Raw genomic sequence first — 20552 nt, forward strand, 5'->3', positions numbered from 1 at the left:
TCTTCACATGTACTAAGCACCAAGGACGCCCCACAGACTATCACCATCACTCACCTTATACATATGAATTTTGGGATTCTAACTCCAGAATGCTCAACTCATGCTAGTGATGTTGTGTTAGCAATAATTTCTCAAAACTCAATCCTGTAAGTAGTATTCATTTCTCTCTTAGCAAATCAAATTTGAATATTCATCATGTGCCATAAACTGGTATTGCTTTGTGCATGTCTTTAAAAGAATGCCATATGAAATCATAGAGATAAACGATAAGATATAAACAATAGGGTGTGAGCTAAAGCCACCTCTTTTGCAGACATATTTCAGAGACACCCTAAAGTAGAGCATGTGCATGTCATGATTGAACTTTCTTTTTGATTCAAGTCCTCCATTTCCTGATTTTCCTTGGGATGACCCACTTTCCCAGCAGTCTTAGCCAAGTGTCCTTTACCTCTTGGTTCTTCAGAATGTAGATGAGAAGGTTCAACAGGGGTGTGACCACTGTGTTAAAAAAAGTGAAAAACTTGCCAACCTTTGAAGCAAAATTGCTCTTAGGGTTAATGTGCACCATGGCCACTGTCCCATAAAACATGGAGACTATAAGGAAGTGGGAGGATCATGTTCCTCACAGCCTGAGCTATGCAGCCCTAGGAAGCCAGGATCAGTCATAGTGAAGATGACAATGGTGATGGTCATCTGCCACTCATTGGCAGAGGTGTCTCCACAGGCCAGGTGCATGAGAATAGGCATCTCACACAGAAAGCCATCCAGGAGGCAATGGGGGCAGAAAGTCTACAGGAAGGTGGTGGAAGATGGGACTATCGGCCAGGACAATACCTGGGGTACAGAGGTTGAGGTGAAACAGAGACCAAAGAAAGAAAGATTGCTAAGAAAGAAGTACATGGGGAAATGGAGATGGGGGTCCACACAGGACAGCAGGATGATGCTGGAGTTGCCAAGGATGGTCATGGTGAATAAGAGGATCACAACCTACAGCTGGGGCCACTCAGAGATCCCCAGCAGAATGAAGCCCACTGGGAAGTTCTGGTCAGTCCTCCCTGTTGTTTTTGGCATCATGGTTCCAACATAATGATAAGCAAGTTTTTGTATACAAATTTTGTAGAAAGACTCTACTGTCATTTACTTGGAGAGGACAAGCATTGTTAGTTTGGACAACAGGATGCAATGGCTTTCCTATAAATATCTGTTGTTTAAACCAAAGGGGTTTTGCAGTACCTCTTGCAATTGCCCTGTAAAATCTGCAGCCCCAGAATTCCCAGTTGAATGGTCTCCTTAGAATACTTACATGCTCCTTCCAGATTGTATACTCAGGCATGTTTATATACATGGAATTAAAAGTTGAAAAAAAAGTTTTGTCTTTCATTTATCTACATATTTTCCTCCAAAAGAAACAGACGTTTTGAGTTATTTGTTAATATAAATAGCAATTCATGGGATGGAGATTATCCCAGAACCAATAGTTATCTGCCCTCAGTATAATCTTCAGGAAGTGGGACTTTGGACTGTATATCATTTTCTGAGTGACCAAAGAAGTACCTTGGCATAGAAGACATATCAATGTTTAAAGAGTGCAAACTGGGTTGGGCACTGCTTCCTTTGCCTTCAGTGAATTAAATTAAGGAAACAGGCTTAGCAACCCCATCACTGTTCTTACCTGATGAATGACCACAACAACCACAGTCTCAGAGGATTCTGTTCCAGAAGAAAGAGGATGCTGGTATAGTAGCCCTGCAGCCTTTCAGCACAAAGCACTGACTTTCATAGAACTCGTGGGCCTGAAATCACGATCACTACTACCTGATTTTATCCCATATATGTCCATCATTGTAATCCTCAAAAACCAACTAGGCATAAAGAATAAATACCGAGAGCCGGGGACGCGGCGCTCGCGCTCCCGCCCGAGCCCCAGGGAAGCGGAGACAAGGAGGCGCCGCCGCCCCCTCCTCGCGGCGACTCCCCGGCCCTGCGCCCGCAGCATGCCGGCCGCGGAGCGGAGCGCCGCCCTCCTCCCGGAGCTCGTGGAAGCGACGACGCTGCCGGCCGCGGGGCCGCGGCTGCAAGGGTAGCGGGGCCGGAGTTGGGCACCCGGGCGCCGCAAGGCGGGCGGAGCGGGAGGAGAAGCAGGCATCCTTCGCGGCGTGGCGGGCGGCGGCCCTGCTGCCCGGCGCGCCCATGGCCCTGGAGGACGGAGAATGCGATCTGCACTCCGCGCCGGCCTCCGCCTCCCCCCGCGCCGCGTGCTCGGCGCCCCCCAGAGCTGCTCCGGTCGCCGCCGCCCCTCAGCTGCGGGCGCCAAGCCACTAGCTGCGCTAGGACCCATAGCCGCTGGCCGCCGAGGGGCGGAGGCAAGGGAGGAGTGGGAGCGAGAGGGCCCGGGAGACGGGCGCCGGCCCGGGTGCAGCATGGCATGCAGCTGCGGGCTCCCGCGCCCGCGTGAGGGTGTCGGTCCCGGGCCCCGCCATGGCTGGGAAGGACAGTGGCAACCTGAAGACGGTGAGGTTGTGGCGGGACGCCGCCCTTCGCGCCAGGAAGCTGAGGAGCAACCTGCGACAGCTAACCCTTAGCGCGGCTGGGGGCTGCCCCGGGGCCGGAGCCGGAGCGGATCCGCTCGAGTCCCCCGACGCTCCCCAGCTAGTGCTGCCAGCCAACATCGGGGACACTGAGGTGCTGAACCTGGGGAACAACGGCCTGGAGGAGGTGCCTGAAGGACTGGGGTCGGCGCTTGGCAGCCTACGCGTCCTGGTCCTGCGCAGGAACCGCTTTGCCCAGCTGCCCCCTGCGGTGGCCGAGCTGGGCCACCATCTCACGGAACTGGACGTGAGTCACAATGGGCTGACAGCCCTGGGCTCGGAGGTGGTGAGTGCCCTAAGGGAGCTGCGCAAGCTAAACCTCAGCCATAACCAGCTGCCTGCTCTGCCCTCCCAGCTGGGCGTCCTTGCCCACCTGGAGGAGCTGGATGTTAGCTTCAACCGACTGGCGCACCTGCCCGACTCACTGTCTTGCCTCTACCGCTTGCGCACCCTCGATGTGGACCACAACCAGCTCACTGCCTTTCCCCGACAGCTGCTGCAACTGGCGGCCCTGGAGGAAGTGGACGTGTCCAGCAACCGGCTGAAAGGCCTACCTGATGATATCAGTGCCCTGCGTGCCCTCAAGATCCTCTGGATGAGTGGGGCCGAGCTTGGCACTCTGCCCATCGGCTTCTGCGAACTGACCAGTTTGGAGAGCCTCATGCTAGACAACAACCGGCTGCAGGATCTGCCCACCCAGTTCAGCCAGCTGCAAAGGCTCAAAATGCTCAATCTCTCTTCCAACCACTTTGAGAAGTTCCCTGCAGCTCTGCTGCCCCTGGCTGGTCTGGAGGAGCTTTACCTTAGTCGCCATCAGCTCACCTCAGTGCCATCCCTTATCTCGGGGCTGGAAAGGCTTCTCACTCTGTGGCTGGATAATAACCGCATCCGATACCTGCCCGACTCCATTGTGGAACTGACCGGCCTGGAGGAGCTGGTGCTGCAAGGGAACCAGATCGCTGTGCTTCCTGACAACTTTGGCCAGCTCTCCCGTGTGGGATTGTGGAAGATCAAGGACAACCCACTGATACAGCCCCCTTACGAGGTCTGCATGAAGGGGATCCCCTACATCGTGGCCTACCAGAAGGAGCTGGCTCATTCCCAGCCAGCCGTGTAGCCCCGTCTCAAGCTGCTCCTGATGGGGCATAAGGCTGCAGGAAAGACCTTGCTCTGACACTGCCTCACCGAGGAGATAGTGGAGGGAAGCCATGCAGGAGGGGACAAACAGAAGAACTACCCACCTTCCCTTCCTGCCAGTAGCAAGGGTATTGAGGTGACCAGCTGGACAGCTGATGCCTCCAGGGGTCTGAGGTTCATCGTGTATGATTTAGCTGGTGATGAAAGCTATGAGGTGATCCAGCCCTTCTTCCTCTCCCCAGGAGCCCTGTATGTGCTGGTAGTCAACTTGGCCACCTATGAACCACGCCGCTTTCCCAGTACTATGGGCTCCTTCTTGCATCGGGTGGGGGCCCGGGTACCTCATGCTGTGGTGTGCATTGTGGGCACGCATGCAGACCTATGTGAGGAGCGGGAGCTGGAGGAGAAGTGTCTGGATATTCACCGCCAGATCGCCCTGCAGGAGAAGCACGATGCTGAGGGCCTGAGCCGTCTAGCCCAGGTGGTGGATGAGGCCTTGGCCCGGGACTTCGAGCTGAGCTCTGCCAGCCCCCATGCAGCCTACTATGGTGTTTCTGACAAGAACCTTCGGCGACGCAAGGCCCATTTCCAATACCTGCTCAACCACCGGCTGCAGATCCTCTCTCCGGTATTGCCTGTTAGCTGCAGGGACCCCCGCCAATTGCAGCGCCTTCGGGACAAGCTGCTTTCTGTAGCTGAGCACCGAGAAATCTTCCCCAACTTACATAGAGTCCTGCCTTGATCCTGGCAGGTGCTGGAGGAACTGCATTTCCAACCACCACAGGCACAACCACCACTGGCTAAGCTGGTGGGACTCTGCACGCCTGGGCCTGCAGACAGGGCTGACCGAGGACCGACTGCAGAGTGCTCTTTCCCTATTTGCATGAGAGTGGCAAGCTGCTCTACTTTGAGGATAGCCCGGCCCTCAAGGAGCACGTCTTCCACAACCTCACCCGCCTCATTGACATCCTCAATGTCTTTTTCCAGAGGGATGCTTCCTTGCTGCTGCATAAACTGCTACTAGAGACCAGTGGAGAGAGTGAGGGGGAGGGGGAAAGCTCCCCAGTGATGTCGCTGCCCACCCAGAGCCAGGACCTGCTCTGGGCCACCCAGCTCCATCACTATGTGGAGGGCTTTCTGCTGCATGGGCTCCTGCCAGCCCATGTCATTCGGTTCCTGCTTAAGCCTCATATCCAGGCTCAGCAGGACTTGCAGCTGCTGCTGGAGCTGCTGGAGAAGATGGGACTCTGTTACTGCCTCAATAAACCCAAGGGCAAGCCTTTGAATGGGTCCACAGCTTGGTACAAGTTCCCATGCTATGTGCAGAACGAGGTGCCCCATGCAGAGGCATGGATTAATGGGACCAACCTAGCGGGGCAGTCTTTTGTGGCTGAGCAGCTGCAGATTGAATATAGTTTTCCCTTTACCTTTCCACCTGGGTTGTTTGCACGCTACAGTGTCCAGATCAACAGCCATGTGGTGCACAGGTCAGATGGTAAATTTCAGATCTTTGCATATAGAGGAAAAGTTCCTGTGGTGGTGAGTTACAGACCTGCCAAGGGGGTCCTGCAGCCAGATACCCTGTCCATTGCCAGCCATGCTTCATTACCAAATATATGGACCGCGTGGCAAGCCATCACCCCCTTGGTAGAGGAACTGAATGTCCTACTTCAGGAATGGCCTGGACTGCACTACACCATGCACATCCTCTGTTCTAAGTGCCTTAAGAGGGGGTCACCCAATCCACACGCTTTCTCAGGGGAATTGCTGAGCCAGCCCAGACCAGAAGGAGTGGCAGAAATCATTTGCCCCAAGAACGGCAGCGAGCAAGTGAATGTTGCCTTGGCTTACCCACCTATGCCGACTGTGATCAGCCCCTGTTCCAAGAAGAACGTTGGTGAAAAGCACAGAAACCAGTGACTTGTGGACTGTGGGATTTCCATGGAGAAAATAGAGCATCACAACTCACCTGGGAACCCTCTGCACCTCCAAACACATGCTGGGCACTGGAGTGAAGAAGAGCTCAGGATGCTTCCAGAGGACCACCGCAGAGGTGTGGAGGGGGCGGAGGAAGGACAGAGAGAGCATGGAGCTAAAGTTTCACAACCGGAACCTCAGAACTGTGATCCTCCAAGGAGAGCACTACTTGAAGAAAAGAAAAAAAAAAAAAAGTCGAATGGCTTCTCAGGGATTTTGTTTTCCGTGCACATATAAGCCATAGTTACAGTACCGTGGCAGTATTTAGAGCACTCGGGTTTCAGTTCTGTTCAATGTGAAAGAGGAATCAACTGACATTCATTGCTGTTCCGTAACTAGTGTAAAATATGTATATGTTTATCTTTATTTTTATAATATGCAAATACATTTAAATTTATACAGTTTGAAGCTTCTAGCGTTAGTTAACACTGGGTGCAATATTTTGCATGAGAACTGTGCCAAGATGGGGCTGATTTCTTATTTTAGTATAAGACTTTTTTTGTTGTTGTTCTTTTCTTTATTCTTTAATAGCCTTCTCAGATTTAAAAAAGAAAAGAAAAAAGATGTCTGTGTATTTGTTAGCCCACGGATCTAGTGTTGCTTCGTAGATTGCCAGTCATCCACAGGATCCTTCAACATGCATTTCAGGCAGTGTTCCTTCCCATCTTTATCCAAGGTCCCTGCCTGTAAGTCACTGGGAATGGTGGCAGAAGCATTCCTTTTCCTTACCCACATATCATTAGTGTCGAGGCAGAGACGGGCGCTCTTCTGGAACAAAGAGTTCATGGAAAACCTCAGTGTAGCTTAAGATCATCGGGAGTCTGTTTTGAATCATGCAAGGGGCTCTGCTAATTATTACCTCTCCTTTCTAGAACAGGTCCAGAATTTAGCAGAGCACTTTGTAAGCCCTCCACATCTGGTCTGTGGGACCTTCGGGTAGTGAGCTTCCTACCTGGGGAGCATAATACCACACTGGCTATTCATACAGAGCCTCTTGTAGGACAATCTACTGCCAAGAACTAGTAAACCGCTTGTTTTGAAATCTCCAGGAGGTAAAACTTAAAAAGCAAACCCTACCAATTGCTCTCTAGTCTCCTCCTAATTGGGGCCAAACAGCATATGCTGCAGTAGTAACACATTCTTTGAAGAATGTAAAGGAATCTGTTTACATCTGCCTCCTGTGCGTGTTGATAGAAAATGTGCAAAACTGTTTCTCACCAGTGTCAGACAGAAGAGCGAGTCAGCTGGTGTTACTCTTTCACTTTGTTTAGAAAGCACTGACTTTTGGAATGCCACAGTGGTCTCCACATGTTCAAAAGAAAGAATGAACAAGTGGGCTGCATTTCATGACCTCACAAATCAATTTTTATAAAATATTTTGTGCCCCAGGAGTTAATTTCACTGACTCCAGAAGCCCTGGTTATGATTTCCGTATCATCTTAAAATCAAGAGTGGGATCAGATTGTCTTTACATTTTTTTAAATACTTGAATATATGACACTTCAAATTGGAGATTTCATTTTCCTTTTAGAACAGTCACAAGACTAATCTGGTTAATCCTTTTGTCACAGTTCTCCTGTGTGTGTGTGTGTGTGTGTGTGTGTGTGTAAACTGAATGGTAACATTTAATTGCTTTATGGACCATTGAATTGTTGGGCAATAAGTTTTTTTTTAATTGGCATGAGACAGTACTTATACTGTCCAATCACCTGACTTGACCAGTCCTTTGAAAGAGACTCCCAAGCATATGACTTTGGACCAACTCCCCTTAGGGCCATATAAATGGAAATAATGCCCCTTCGGGTGACATACTCTCAAAGTGTTTGCTATTTTCACAAACATAAATGCCCATGTTCTTAATATCTGCTCTTTTTTGACCAGTCATGTTTTGTGCTGTCATCTGAACCCTAGAGAAGCAGTGTAAGAGGAAACCTTGCTGCCATGTGTGTTTTGGCCAAAAGGTCCATATGATAAGAGGGTCATGTGACCACAAGAAGCTCCAGAAAAAGCAACGCGTGAGAACTTGCTTCAGCCTGTGGGGGGAGGGTTGGAGATACAGAAAACACTCTGCTCTACAGGAGTTTTCCACAATGTCTATGTAGGAAATTCCGTTTTCTCTTTCAACACCCAGGAAGATTTCAGCTGCCCGCTGAGGCTGACAGGCAATTCACTAAGCACAAGAAGAATTTTTTTCCAACCACGGAGTCCCTTGCCTCTCAAAGAAATGCCCTCCAAGTTTGTTATGGTTTCTATTCCTGCAACTTGTGGTATCAGAGCCACTTCCTGGAATTGTAAAAGTGCTGCCAGAATAAATGTTTTTCCCCTTCTAAGAAAAGAAAAAAAATGACAGTGCTCATATTTGACACTTGTGCATTGGACTCTCTTTTTGAATGAATAAAGAGGAAAGGGTTTGATGTGATTCCTGATGGAGTGTGTGATGTTTTTCATGCCACAGTCTGTGAATTGTAATTGTGGTTTCTCAGTTCACTGTGGTATTTGGGCAGAAATTTAAAAAAAAAAACTCAATAAAAATACAAAGAAATGGTTAAGCAAAAAAAAAAAAAAAAAAGAATAAATACCAAGAAACTCTCTTGATGGACTCAACATGGTGGTGGGCGGGGAGGCAGCGCTTCCATTGCCTCCTCAGCCACACGGACAGAGAGACACATCAGAACGTTTGGATTCTGCCTGCTGAGAAACTCCCAGCAAAATTCCGCTGAAGTGAGACCTAGGCGGGGAGTTTGGGCGTATTGGAGGTGACAGCTTGCCCTGGTACGGGTGAATCTCGGCCATGCTGTGCGCGGAGGTGCTGGCCGACTGTCTGGCAACCGGCAGCAGACAGAGGCATTTGAGCACGCTCACCGGAGACCATGAGTGGCGTAGAGAAATGGAGAGTTGGACACTTTGAAGTGGTTGCTGACCAAGCCTCCATGAAACAGGGGACCGAGAACTGAGACTGGGACAGACCAGAGACAGGCCAGACCCACCCCTCCCATGGGACACCCTGGCAAGCAGTCTGGAGTCTGCCATAGCAGAGAGCTGACGTCACCAGAGTTTGGTGGACGGGATCCTTTCCCAGTGAAATCCGCTTCAACAGGTGTGTGACTCCCACCCCACCAGATACATACAGCTGGGAAATCTCAAAAATCTCTCCCCAGAGCTCCGTGGGCGTGACTATAGGGGCTGAGGGAAGCATAGGGGACTCCTGACCTCCATCTCCCCCTACCACCAGCGGCAACAGCCAAGGCCTTTGCTGCCAGCTCCCGGGGCGTGGCCACTGAAGGGGTCCAGGCAAAATAAGCTGACAGTTCCCAGATCACCCGCTCCACAACCTTAGGGTCTGGGTGAATGGCAAACAGAGAGAGTACTCAGTGGATTGGAAGAACAGGGCACTAAGGGGGCTGCAAGTGTAACTAGATCTGTGGAGAACGCCTCTGGTGAGCGGGGCCTGGCTGGCTGGCAGGAGAAAGCGGGGAGGGGCCGGAGACAAGAAATGGCAAACGGCCCTGGGCTATCAGGATTGGAGTGCTGCCCAGTAGGGGAAGAGGAGCCACCTTACAGGGATTGTTTCCGGCATATAGAGGGCAGAAGCTCAGCTCGGCAGGCACAGCTCCACCTACTGGAAGAGAAGAAAATAGAACTCTAAGACTGCATTTATCATTTTTTTTTCTTTTCCCTTTTCAATTTTTATTGTTCTTTCCATTCTCCTTTATTCTACCTATTTTTCTCTCCCTCTTTCTCTTTAAGGACTTCTTCCTTCCCCTTCCCCCTAACTTTCATCCCAAGCATTACGAATTTCATTGAGTGTAATTTTCTAAATGCAAATAGGTGAATGTTCCAAGGCTGTCTATAGTGCTCCTAAGTCCCTAGCTACTACCAAATACCCTGGTCCATTCACCTGTTAATATCCCCCTTCAGTAGAGCAATCTTCCAAAGTAGCCAAGATATACTAACCTTCATACCATCATAGCACCCAACCTAAAGTCCTAAAACCAAATAACAGAACGATATATGCCTACAGAATCCGTAAGCCTTTTATGAAACAAATGAATCTACTTTAAATTACAATAAAGCCCAACATCTCTAGACATAGTCTCCCACCACAAAGGAGAGAATATTACAAGTAGACTAGATCAAGTAGAAGTCAGAACATCAGATAATGAAGACAAAGTATATCAACTCGAAAAGAGTATAGACAATGCAGAAAGGCTGGTAAGAAACCATGAGAAAAATATCCAAGAGATATGGAATGTCATAAAAAAACCAAACTTAAGAGTCATTGGGATAGAGGAAGGTATAGAGGTCCAAACCAAAGGAATGAGCAATCTATTGAATGAAATAATTTTAGAAAACTTTCCAGACATGGAAGACGGAACAGATTGCCAAATCCTGGAAGCCTACAGGACCTCAAACATACAAAACTGTAATAGACCAACTCCAAGACACATTATTATGAAGATATCCAACATACAGAACAAGGAGAGAATATTAAAAGCTACAAGAGAAAGGAGGCAGATTACATTCAGGGGTAAACAAATTAGGTTAACGGCTGATTTTTCATCACAGACATTGAAAGTGAGAAGATCCTGGAACAACGTATTTCAAACGCTGAAAAATAATGCATCCCAACTAAGAATATTGTATCCAGCAAAATCAAGCTTCAGGTTTGACAATGAAATTAAAATATTTCACGATAAACAAAAGTTAAAAGAATTCACAGCCAGAAAACCAGCACTGCAAAGCATTTTGAGCAAAACACTACAAGAAGAGGAAATGAAAAACAGCACCCAAAACCAACAGTGGGCGGTAACTCAGTAAAGGGGGGACAAATAATCAAAGAGGAAAAACAAGCCAAATTAAAATAAATAAATAAATAAATGAACAAACATGACTGGAAGTACAAACCATATATCAATAGTAACCCTAAACGTTAATGGCTTAAACTCACCAATTAAGTGACATAGGCTAGTAACTTGGATTAAAAAAACAGATCCAACAATATTTTGCCTTCAGGAGACTCATATGATAGGAAAAGACATACACAGGCCGAAGGTGAAAGGTTGAGAAAAATCATACCACTCACATGGTCCTTGGAAGCAGGCAGGAGTGGCCATACTCATATTGAATAAAATCAACTTCAAACCTAAGTTAATCAAAAGGGATAAAGAAGGACACTACATACTGTTAAAAGGAACCATTCACCAACAAGACATAACAATTATCAATATGTATGCAAAAAATAATGGTGCTGCAACATTCATAAAACAAATTCTCCTCAAGTTCAAGAACCAAATGGACCACAACACAATAATTATGGGTGACTTCAACACACTTCTTTCACCGTTGGACAGATCCTCCAAACAAAAGTTGAATAAAGAAACTATACAACTCAATAACACAATCAATAACCTAGATTTAACCGACATATATAGAATATATCAACCATCATCAAGTGAATATACGTTTTTCTCAGCAGCACATGGATCCTTCTCAAAGATAGACCATATATTATGCCATAGGGCAGCCCTTAGTAAATATAAAGGTGTGAAGATAATACCATGCATCTTATCTGATCATAATGGAATGAAACTGGAAATCAATGATAAAAGAAGGAAGGAAAAATCCTGCATCACCTGGAAAATGAACAATATGTTACTGGATGATCAGTGGGTTACAGAAGACATAAAGGAGGAAATCAAAAAATTCTTAGAGATAAATAAAAATACAGACACAACATATTGGAATCTATGGGACACAATGACAGCGGTTTTAAGAGGGAAATTCATTGCCTGGAGTTCATTCCTCAAAAAAAGAAAAAAACCAACAAATAAATGAGCTCACACTTCATCTCAAAACCCTAGAAAAGGAAGAGAAAAACAACAGCAAATGTAGCAGAAGGCAAGAAATAATTAAAATCAGAGCGGAAATCAACAAAATTGAAACAAAAGAAACTATTGAAAAAATTGACACAATGAAAAGTTGGTTCTTCAAAAAAATAAATAAGATCGACAGACCCTTAGCCATGCTAATGAAGAGAAGAAGAGAGAGAACTCAAATTACTAACATACGGGATGAAAAACGCAATATCACAACAGACACTACAGAAATACAGAAGATAATTAGAAATTATTTTGAAACACTATATTCCAATAAAATAGAAGATAGTGAAGACATCGATAAATTTCTTAAGTCATATGATTTGCCCAATTGAGTCAGGAGGATACACACAATTTAAACAGACCAATAACAATGGAGGGAATAGAAGAAGCCATCAAAAGACTACCAACCAAGAAAAGCCCAGGACCGGATGGGTATACAGCGAAGTTTTACAAAATTTTTAAAGAAGAATTAATACCAGTACTTTTCAAGTTATTTCAGGAAATAGAAAAAGAGGGAGCTCTTCCAAATTCATTCTATGAGGCCAACATCACCCTGATCCCAAAACCAGACAAAGACACTTCAAAGAAAGAAAACTACAGACCAATATCTCTAATAAACCTAGATGCAAAAATCCTCAATAAAATTCTGACAAATCGGATACAAAAACATATCAAAAAAATTGTGCACCAAGATCAAGTAGGATTCATCCCTGGGATGCAAGGCTGGTTCAATATACAGAAATCAATAAATGTTATCCACCACATAAATAGACTTAAAGATAAGAACCATATGATCATCTCCATATATGCAGAAAAAAGCATTCGACAAAGTACAGCATCCCTTTATGTTCAAAACACTAGAAAAACTAGGGATAACAGGAACTTACCTCAACATTGTAAAAGCTATCTATGCTAAGCCTCAGGCTAGCATCATCCTAAATGGAGAAAAACTGAAGGCATTCCCTCTAAAATCTGGAACAAGACAGGGATGCCCTCTCTCACCACTTCTATTCAATATTGTTCTCAAAATACTGGCCAGAGCAATGAGACAGATGAAAGAAATTAAAGGCATAAAGATAGGAAAAGAAGAACTTAAATTATCACTATTTGCAGTGACATGATCCTATACCTAGCAGACCCAAAAGGGTCTACAAAGAAACTACTAGAGCTAATAAATGAATTCAGCAAAGTGGCAGGATATATAATCAACACGCATAAATCAAAGGCATTCCTGTATATCAGTGACAAATCTTCTGAAATGGAAATGAGGACAACCACCCCATTCACAATATCCTCAAAAGAAAAAAAAATACTTGGGAATCAACCTAACAAAATAGGTGAAAGATTTATACAATGAAAACTACAGAACCCTAAAGAGAGAAATAGAAGAAGATCTTAGAAGATGGAAAAATATACCCTGTTCATGGATAGGCAGAACTAACATCACCAAAATAGCAATATTACCAAAAGTTCTCTATAGGTTTAATGCAATGCCAATCAAAATCCCAATGGCATTTCTTATAGAAATAGATAAAGCAATCATGAAATTCATATGGAAAAATAAAAAACCCAGAATAGCAAAAGCAACTCTAAGCAGGAAGTGTGAATCAGGCGGCATAGCGATACCAGATTTCAAACTATACTATAGAGCAATAGTAATAAAAACAGCATGGTACTGGTACCAAAACAGGCGGGTGGACCAATGGTACAGAATAGAGGACACAGAGACTAATCCACAAAGTTACAACTATCTTATATTTGACAAAGGGGCTAAAAGCATGCAATGGAGAAAGGATAGCATCTTCAACAAATGGTGCTGGGAAAACTGGAAATCCCTATGCAACAAAATGAATCTGAATCCCTTTCTCTCACCATGCACAAAAGTTAACTCAAAATGGATCAAGGAGCTTGATATCAAAACAGAGACTCTGCGTCTGATAGAAGAAAAAGTTAGCTCCAATCTACATATTGTGGGGTCGGGCTCCAAATTCCTTAATAGGACACCCATAGCACAAGAGTTAATAACAACAATCAACAAATGGGACTTACTCAAATAAAAAGTTTTTTCTCAGCAAGAGAAACAATAAGAGAGGTAAATAGGGAGCCTACATCATGGGAACAAATCTTTACTCCTCACACTTCAGATAGAGCCCTAATATCCAGAGTATACAAACAACTAAAAAAATTAGACAATAAGATAACAAATAACCCAATCAACAAATGGGCCAAGGACCTGAACAGACACTTCTCAGAGGAGGACATACAATCAATCAACAAGTACATGAAAAAATGCTCACCATCTCTAGCAGTCAGATAAATGAAAATGAAAACTACCCTAAGATACCATCTCACTCCAGTAAGATTGGCAGCCATTATGAAGTCAAACAACAACAAGTGCTGGCGAGGATGTGGGGAAAAGGGTACACTTGTACATTGCTGGTGGGACTGCAAATTGGTGCAGCTAATTTGGAAAGCAGTATGGAGATTCCTTGGAAAGCTGGGAATGGAACCACCATTCAACCCATCTATTCCCCTTCTCGGACTATTCCCTGAAGACCTTAAAAGAGCGGACTATAGGGATACTGCTACATTGATCTTCATAGCAGCACAATTCACAATAGCTAGACTGTGGAACCAACCTAGATGCCCTTCAATAGATGAATGGATAAAAAAAGGTGGCATTTATACACAATGGAGTATTACTCTGCACTAAAAAATGACAAAATCATGGCATTTGCAGGGAAATGGATGGCATTAGAGCAGATTATGCTAAGTGAAGCTAGCCAATCCCTAAAAAACAAATGCCAAATGTCTTCTTTGATATAAGGAGAGCAACTAAGAACAGAGCAGGGAGGAAGAGCATGGGAAGAAGATTAACATTAAACAGGGACAAGAGGTGGGAGGGAAAGGGAGAGAGAAGGGAAATTGCATGGAAATGGAAGGAGACCCTCATTGTTATACAAAATTACATATAAGAGGAAGTGAGGGGAAATGGGAAAAAAACAAGGGAGAGAAATGAATTACAGTAGATGGGGTAGAGAGAGAAGATGGGAGTGTAGGGTAGGGTAGGGGGGATAGTAGAGGATAGGAAAGGCAGCAGAATACCACAGACACTAGTATGTCAGTATGTAAAAACGTGGATGTGTAACCAATGTGATTCTGCAATCTGTATACGGGGTAAAAAATGGGAGTTCATATCCCACTTCAATCAAATGTATGAAATATGATATGTCAAGAGCTTTGTAATGTTTTGAACAACTAATAATAAAAAAACAAAAACAAAACTATCTTCACTGAAAAATAGAGATGGGCCAGGCTTGGTGGCACATGCCTATAATCCCAGCGGCTCAAGAGGCTGAGGTTAGGAGGATCTAGAGTTCAAAGCCAGCTTCAGCAACTTAGTGAAGTCCTAAGCAATTTATTATCTCCCTGTCTCTAATTTTTTTTTTAAAAAGGGCTGGGAATGTGGTTCAGTAATTAAGTGCCCCTGGGTTCAATTCCCAGGGCTGTAAAGAATAAATAATTAAGGGGACCCTGAGACAAGATGCAGAGGCAGGAAAGTGGCAGAGTGGCTCAGGGGTCAAGCTGCCAAGCTTTATTTATATCAATAGGTTACATTAGGTCAGTAGTACCCTAACAACATTATTGCTTAGTATATCAGTAAGGTTGCTTATTCTGCAGTTACATTCCACCGTTGCAATATGCAATGTTAGGAGATTTGTGCAGTTCTCAAGAAAGTCCATTGTCTAAAGTTACTATTATGTGGGCAGATCCAGGAGCACCAGAGGTTGGTAAAACATTGTAGTTATCAAGCAAGCAATTTCCTTTATTCCCAGGAGTTATGTGTCTAAGATCAAGGTTGAAACCCTCCTGAAGAACATTGCTACAGTGGCCAGGCATCCCTCGTCTAATTTATATGGGAGTTTCCCAGGAGCCAGGCCATTCAGTACCTTTGCACAGAAACTTCCTAGCCACCAAGCATGCCACAATCATGAAGTTTAGTAGAGACCCCAATCCCAAACACAGAATACCTACACAGTACCGAGAGGGATGGGGCAGGGGAGAGATGGATTCAGATGAGAAGTTTGTGAAATTTGGTATTATTTAAACATTTGATTTTTGGGGAGATGAAATAGGTTTGGCAGAGACATTGGTTGAATAATACTAACTGGGACACTGGACTTAGCAGACAGAACAAGAATACTGATTTTTTATTTTTTATTTTTTGTCTTCCCAGAAAGGAAGAAAGCTTCAAAAGAAATCAAGAACATGAGAAGCACAAGACAGAAAACTTCTGTTAGGTGAAAGGAAATTGGAGTTGTTCATTAGGAAATTAAGCTTCGAATGTGGCTAAATAGTATAAAAACTTGTGGAACACCGAGAACGTGTCACTGTTGAGTAGCAACTGACTCTCATGAGCCAGGTGCTTTGCTGTGATCCATGGACATACTGCAAACAAGAGATGAAATTATTGCATTCATAGAGCTCATAAGTCCTTGGAGAAAGTAAGTAAATAGATGAACAAATAAAACATAAGGGTCTGATTTTTTCCAACAATGTGTTTTGATAAAGAAGACAAGGCTGGTTATCATAACTGAGGATGGATGTGGGAAGCAGAGGGTGACTATGTGCTGCAGGGGGAACCAGAAGCCAAGTGCTGAGCAGGGATCTGCTCTGCAAACCCCAGGGGTGGGGGTGGGGCTGGACATCAGCAGAGGAAGCCCTTGGGCTGAACTTGCTCCTCTGCTGCAGCGCCCACCACCATACCCCCAGACTGACCCAGCACAGAGTTGCATGAAGAATTCCCTTTCTCCCTGGTTTGTTTCCAGTGTTCTGGAGTTTTACGTGACAACTTACCTTCACCTGACTCAGAATACCATGCTACGGGAACCTTTGGCATTTGGACAAGAGCTTTCAGGTTATCCACTGGATTTTGATTTTTGGAATGATACCCATAGGTTCTGGTTCTTCATACATAAGGAAACAATAAGTTCAGGTCAATGATATTATGTGGTTACTATTATTTTGTATTTGGGGTCATCTGGGAATTCTTCCTCACTAAAATAAAATGTTTATGATTCTTATTTAAATTTCTTTGTTTTTATTTCTCTAAATAATGCACCTGGCCCATTTTCAAGTAGAATACCAGGGCAGGAAGCCAGTTTGTAAAGGTCACAACTTAGCTTGTAGAGCTGGGAAATTGAACTTCAGCATCTTTCTCACTTAATACTGGACAGAAAAAACAACCATAGAGACACAGAAAGACAGAAAATTTGAACATAATATAAATGTTTTATTATTCTAATATTGAATCCAGGAATGGACACACAAAAACAGAAATAAAATTATAGAAATGCAAAATTGCAGAGATGCAAAAATCCTCAACAAAATACTAGCAAAGCATATTTAAAATATTGTACACTAAGATCAAATGGGATCCAAACCAGGGTGTATTATTTACTATTATGTTCAACACATATTCACAAGGAATGTGATATATCACATTAAAATAAAGGATAAAAGCTATATAATTATCTCAAAGGCATACAAAAATCACTTGACAAGCTCAACATCGCTTCATGATTTAAAAAAAAGAAGCTCACAAATTAGGAGTAGAAAGTACATATTTCTACACAATAATGGCCATATGTGAAAAACCTTCAATTAACATCATACCAAATAGGGAAATTTGAAGGCATTACTCTAAGATATAGAAGAAGACCAGGATGACTTTCCCTTAATACACTACTGTAAGATCTATCCAGAGCAATTAGATAGTAGAAAGAAATAAGAAGCATCCAAATTGGAGAGAAGGAGATAGGTTATCCCTGAACACAGATGACATCGTTTTATACAGGGAAAAAAAAAAACTCCACCAAAAATTGTTAGAAATAATGAACCAATTCATGAAGTAATAGGATTCAAAATCAACATATAAAACCAGTCTCATCTCTACAGAGTAATAGCAAACTATCTGAAAAATAAATAAAGAAGTCAATGTATGGTTAATGTAATGGCTTTAGTAAGCTAATAACTTTAGTAAGTTAATGGCTACCAAAAAGAAAATATACCTAGAAATAAATTTAATCAAGGAGATTAAAAATCTCTAGATTGAAAAGTATAAAATATCAATAAAGGAAATTGCAAAAATAAATGAACATTATTCCATGTTCATAGATCGAAATAATGAATGTTGTTAAAATATCCTTACTGCTCAATGCAATCCCCATCAAAATACTCAATATCTTTCACAGAAATAGAAAAAATATCCTAAAATTAGTATGGAACCACAGAGGATCCTGAATACCAAACATAATCCTGAGAAAAAGGAGCAAAATTGGAGGCATCCACATTACCTGACTTCAAAAGATACTGCAAATCAATAGAGATAAATCCATGAGCTTACAACCAAATTATTTTTTAGCAATGTCACCAATAATACACATTGGGCAAAGGAATGTGTCTTCAGTAAAGGGTGCTGGGAAATTAGAAATGCGCATGTACAAAATAATGAAACTAGACCCCTATCTCTCACAGTACTCAAAATGATTGAAGATATAAATCTTTAAATGAGTGAAGATATAAATCAAGATCTGAATCTATGAAAGGTTTAAAAAACGGGAAAAAAAATGCTTCATGACATTATTTTATGCAATATTTTTTTGGGTAGAACCTCAAAAGCATAAACAACAAAAGCAAAACAGACAAATGAGATTGTTTATAAAAATTGGCACAAATGAATTTTAGTATTATTTCCCACACAGCCTTTATCTAGACTCATCTATGTTAACTCAGAACCCCCTTTTGCTTCATCGCTTCCCTTATCTCTCTGCACCTTATAAGTAGAGCACATCATGACCACTTCCTCTAAATATCCACTATGTGTTTCCTAATAATATGAAACAGAAAGTCATTGTCCACTTAGAAATATAACATGGATCCAGGGGAGCTGCATAAGGACTTTGAATGCACAAGGAGTGGACAGAGGAAGTTGATCCCTGAAAGGATGCTTATGAATGAGACACCATGACGTAGGAGTCCAGAGAGTGTCGAGATGAGGAAATCTTGATCATCTGATGTGGAGAGAAGGAGAAGAAACCATGGTACCAAAATTCCCTATTTTACTGTTTCCCAAAAAAAAGGTTCCACACTCAACATTTTTCTCAGAGCCCCAGTAACATCTTTGTTCCTAAAACTGTAGATTAAGGGGTTCAGCACAGGTGTGAGTATGGTGTAAAAGACGGACACCACCATGTCCTTCTGCGGGGTGTGGTAGGAGCTGGGAAGCATATAGTTGTAGACAGCAGCACCATAGAAGAGCATGACCACCATCATGTGTGAGGAGCAGGTGGCCAGGGCCTTTCTCCTGCCCTCTGCAGGGTTCATCCTGTGGATGGTGAGGAGGATGCAGGAATAAGATACTGAAATGACTGTCACAGGGATGAGGAGCATAAGAACACAGCACAGGTACATGAGTGTCTCATAGAGCGAGGTGTCTGAGCAGGAGAGCTTCATCACGGCAGGGACTTCACAGAAGAAGTGATGGATCTTCCGGGATTTGCAGAATGGGAAGGTCATGGTGATAGAAGTCAGCATGAAGCCATCCACTGATCCTAGGAACCAGCAGCCAGATACCAGGAGGAGACACACCCTGTGGTTCATGAGCATAGGGTAACGAAGCGGATGGCAGATGGCCATGTAGCGGTCATAGGCCATAGCTGCCAGAAGGAAATGTTCTGAGCCTCCTAGTGTCACATAGAGGAACATCTGTATCCCACATTCAGGGACTGAGATGGTACTCACATCCAGCATCTGGTCCAGGAGCACATTGGGCACAGTGATGGAGATGTACATCATGTCCACGAGGGACAGCTGGCTGATGAAGAAGTACATGGGAGTGTGGAGCTGGACATTGGAGTGTATCAGGAGGATTAGGAGAGCATTTCCGGACAAGGCCATCAAGAAAACCACAAAGATGGCCACACAAAGCAGAGATGGATGTTGGGATTGACTGAAGAGTCCCACCAGAATGAAATCTGTCCACCCTGTGTGATTGTTCATCCAGGTGGTGATGTCCATGAGGTTCCACCTGGACCACCAAAAAAGCTTGGGTAATGTCGTGGAGAAGGCTGAAATGAATGCCTAGTGAGCAGGCACACGTGTGTGCACCAGCCTGATTGTGCCAACCAGAGGATGTTCCAGGGGCTGCAGATCCCAGGAGGTGAAATGACCTATGATTCAACAAATTGTAAAACAACAAGTATTAAAGGGATTGGTAAATCATGAGATTGCCACAGTTCAGGGTCAATGACTTCTTAATGGTAGTAATCGTTATCAACAAGTATTAGAAATTTGTGCCCCATATGACACAAATAGTGTAAGACAGAAAGTGAGGTCATTATTCCAAGGGTTCTTGTTATTGAATGGCAAAGTATGTCCAAACCACCCAGTTTAAGGATCCAACTACTACATTAAAAACTGTTAGAGGCATATTTCATATAAGAAATATTTAGAAAGTAATGGAAACATGATTTGGGGAAAATCTATTTCAAACATTTGAGGCTCCTCTTCTCACAGGATTGGGCCACGCTTCAGGGTCCCATGGCTGTATGCAGTAAGCCTTACTTCCCTTGGGCAGGACCCTGATGTTCTTAGACCTCCAAAGGGCGTGTGGCGAGGGGCCCAGACTCTAGCTGGATCCAACATGGGTCCAGCTTCCCTGGACCCTCTGATCCTCTGTCCACTCTGCCTAAAAGGAGCACAAGAATAATATTTGGCTTTGCGTTTGGTGAAGATTAAAGCAGTGAAAATTCTTAGAATACTACCACTTGAAAAAGAACAAAGGCACAATCCTGTTAAAATATTAATGTGTATACTAATCGTCCTGATGAAGCTATCCTGAAGGTGGCTGTTAACATTATGGTATTGTGAGATACACTAATTCAGTTTCCCGATTTTAGTCCCTACTTGT

The 20552-nt window shown here is 43.9% G+C and overlaps 1 protein-coding gene and 1 pseudogene across 1 annotated transcript; one reads left to right on the plus strand and one right to left on the minus strand.

Annotated features, from left to right (window-relative positions):
* The first annotated feature begins 2430 nt into the window (after positions 1-2430).
* Positions 2431-8223, plus strand: LOC124100496 (malignant fibrous histiocytoma-amplified sequence 1-like; annotated as a pseudogene).
* A 10474-nt stretch (positions 8224-18697) lies between these two features.
* LOC124100497 (olfactory receptor 2T29-like) lies at positions 18698-19660 on the minus strand. Its single transcript, XM_046456029.1, has one exon. The coding sequence runs from the start codon at positions 19658-19660 to the stop codon at positions 18698-18700; it is 963 nt and encodes a 320-aa protein (XP_046311985.1).
* Positions 19661-20552: the final 892 nt, after the last annotated feature.

This window comes from Marmota monax, unplaced genomic scaffold (assembly GCF_021218885.2).
Source record: "Marmota monax isolate L192 unplaced genomic scaffold, Marmota_monax_Labrador192_F-V1.1 WCK01_AAM20220418_F8-fsc01033, whole genome shotgun sequence".
Taxonomy (NCBI): Eukaryota; Metazoa; Chordata; class Mammalia; order Rodentia; family Sciuridae; genus Marmota; species Marmota monax.